The 2,113-nt window shown below is 41.8% G+C and overlaps 1 protein-coding gene across 1 annotated transcript; it reads right to left on the reverse strand.

The window, feature by feature from the left end:
• Window positions 1–905: 905 nt before the first annotated feature.
• Window positions 906–1,871, reverse strand: LOC131901141 (olfactory receptor 51Q1-like). Its single transcript, XM_059252399.1, has one exon. It carries the CDS (start codon window positions 1,869–1,871, stop codon window positions 906–908), a length of 966 nt encoding a protein of 321 aa, XP_059108382.1.
• Between the last annotated feature and the right edge of the window lie 242 nt (window positions 1,872–2,113).

Consider the following 2,113-nt stretch of genomic DNA (forward strand, 5'->3'; position numbering starts at 1 on the left):
TCCTCTGCACATCATTGTGCACAGTGGCTTCAGTTTAATATTGAGTTGCAGGATTCAGGGGATAAAAAAAAAAAGCCAAAACAAACAAACAAACAAAAAACCAAGCAAGATAAAATCATAGATGTGAAGAGTCAGGAGGAAGGTCACAGTCTTCTACCACATGAAAGACCATAGGAGAGGACATCAAAGTTGCTTGATAACAGACATTAGAAGTTGATAACAGAGTTGTTCTGTTACTGTCCAGAGCCATTGCTTAGTGGATGCTTCTGGAAGCAAATCACACAATTTAAGTGAACTCTGCATGAAATTAGTTAAACTGTTTCTTACATTCCTATTTCCCCAAACTCTCAGTTTCTTAAACTTGTTTCACTTCAGCTCTTGATATATAGCATTTATTTGTCTTTCATGTAGCACCAAGATATGTGATTTATTCTTTCTTTAACTGGTCTCCTAGTCAGTGGAGTTTCTGCCATTATTATGAGTTAAACTTATATAAGAACTCATGTTTAATTAAATTCTGATATTTAGTAATGAAAGAGGCATGTGAAGGCTATAGCTTCAATGAGCATGTTCACACATTATAAGAATTTTGAGTTTGTGAAAAAAAAATCATATACTTTACCATATGTTCAAAACACTGTGCAGAAGAAAGAAAAATTCTCTATTTTAAAAATGGATTTCTTCATCTCAAAGGCAAGTGGTTAGAGAAAAGCAAACCTGAGCTTTAAAAAAATACTCCTTTTAATTTCCAGTCAAACAACAATGTCTCTTGTATTAGCTGGGAGTATTCTACAAAGCATCTGTTCTTCTCTGCATCTTTGCTATGTACAATTTATGGTGTAATATTTATGTTTGATCCCATGTTACATATGTAAGAGTACTCCTTTCAATGTAAACGTCAATCTTCAGTGCGCTTTTCTCTGTAAGAGGAGGCGAGTGATTCCCTGGCGGATCTGCTTGGTCTTTGCACTGTAAATGATAGGGTTCATCACAGGAGGTGCCAACAAGTAGATATTGGCCATGAGAACATGGACCAACGGAGAGGCATGCTTGGCGAAGCGGTGAGTCATAGACACACCAACCATGGGGACATAGAGAACCAGAACAGCCAGCATGTGGGACAGGCAGTTGTTGAGAGCCCGGAGTCGCTCAGTCCAAGTGGCTGTGTTCAAGATACTTTTCAGGATGAGTGCATAGGAGAGTACAATGAGCAGAAGGTCTAACACAATAATGAGCAGGGCCAGAGCAAATCCGTACCAGCTGTTGACCCTGATGTCAGCACAGACCAGGCGAATCATATCCTGGTGGAGGCAGTAGGAGTGAGAGAGAAGGTGGGAATGGCAGAAGGGCAGGCGCTTGAGCAGGAAAAGGGCGGGAAGAACAGCTAAAACACAGCGGCAAATGATGGTCAACCCAATTCTAACAATGACCTCATTGGTGAGGATGGAGGCATAATGGAGTGGGCGACAGATGGCCACATAACGGTCAAAGGACATGGCCAATAGAACAGATGATTCCATGAAGGAAAACCCATGGAGGAAGAAGAACTGGGCAAAGCAGGCCTCAAAACTGATTTCCCGAATGTTGAACCAGAGGAGCTGCATGACGGTGGGCAGTGTGGTGAGAGTGAGACCCAGGTCAGTGAGGGCCAGCATGGACAGGAAGAGGTACATGGGCTGGTGGAGAGATGGCTCTGTGCGGATGACAGTGAGGATGGTGATGTTGCCCATAATGGAGATGGTATAGAGGCAGAAGAAGGGGATGGAGATCCAGAGATGGAGAGCCTCAAATCCAGGGATGCCCGTGAGGATGAAGTAGAACGGATCGTGAGTGGTATTAGTTACTTCTGACATGCTTGGTGGATGCAACATACAGAATCTGCATTCCACATTAAGAACAGCATCAGTATGATACTGTAAGAGAGTCATTGTTTATACAGTCAGTACAATCAAGGGTATAGGCTACAGATCACCCCTGATAAATGCACTACTGAGTCATTCAACAACCAGAAGCTGAACACTGAGGATTCGCCTATTAATTTCTATTCAAGATAAACTTATTTCTTTCAACTTGTATTCCTTATGCTGTGTACTAAAATTTAGCTATATATTTC

This window comes from Peromyscus eremicus, chromosome 1, assembly GCF_949786415.1.
Source record: "Peromyscus eremicus chromosome 1, PerEre_H2_v1, whole genome shotgun sequence".
Classification (NCBI taxonomy): Eukaryota; Metazoa; Chordata; class Mammalia; order Rodentia; family Cricetidae; genus Peromyscus; species Peromyscus eremicus.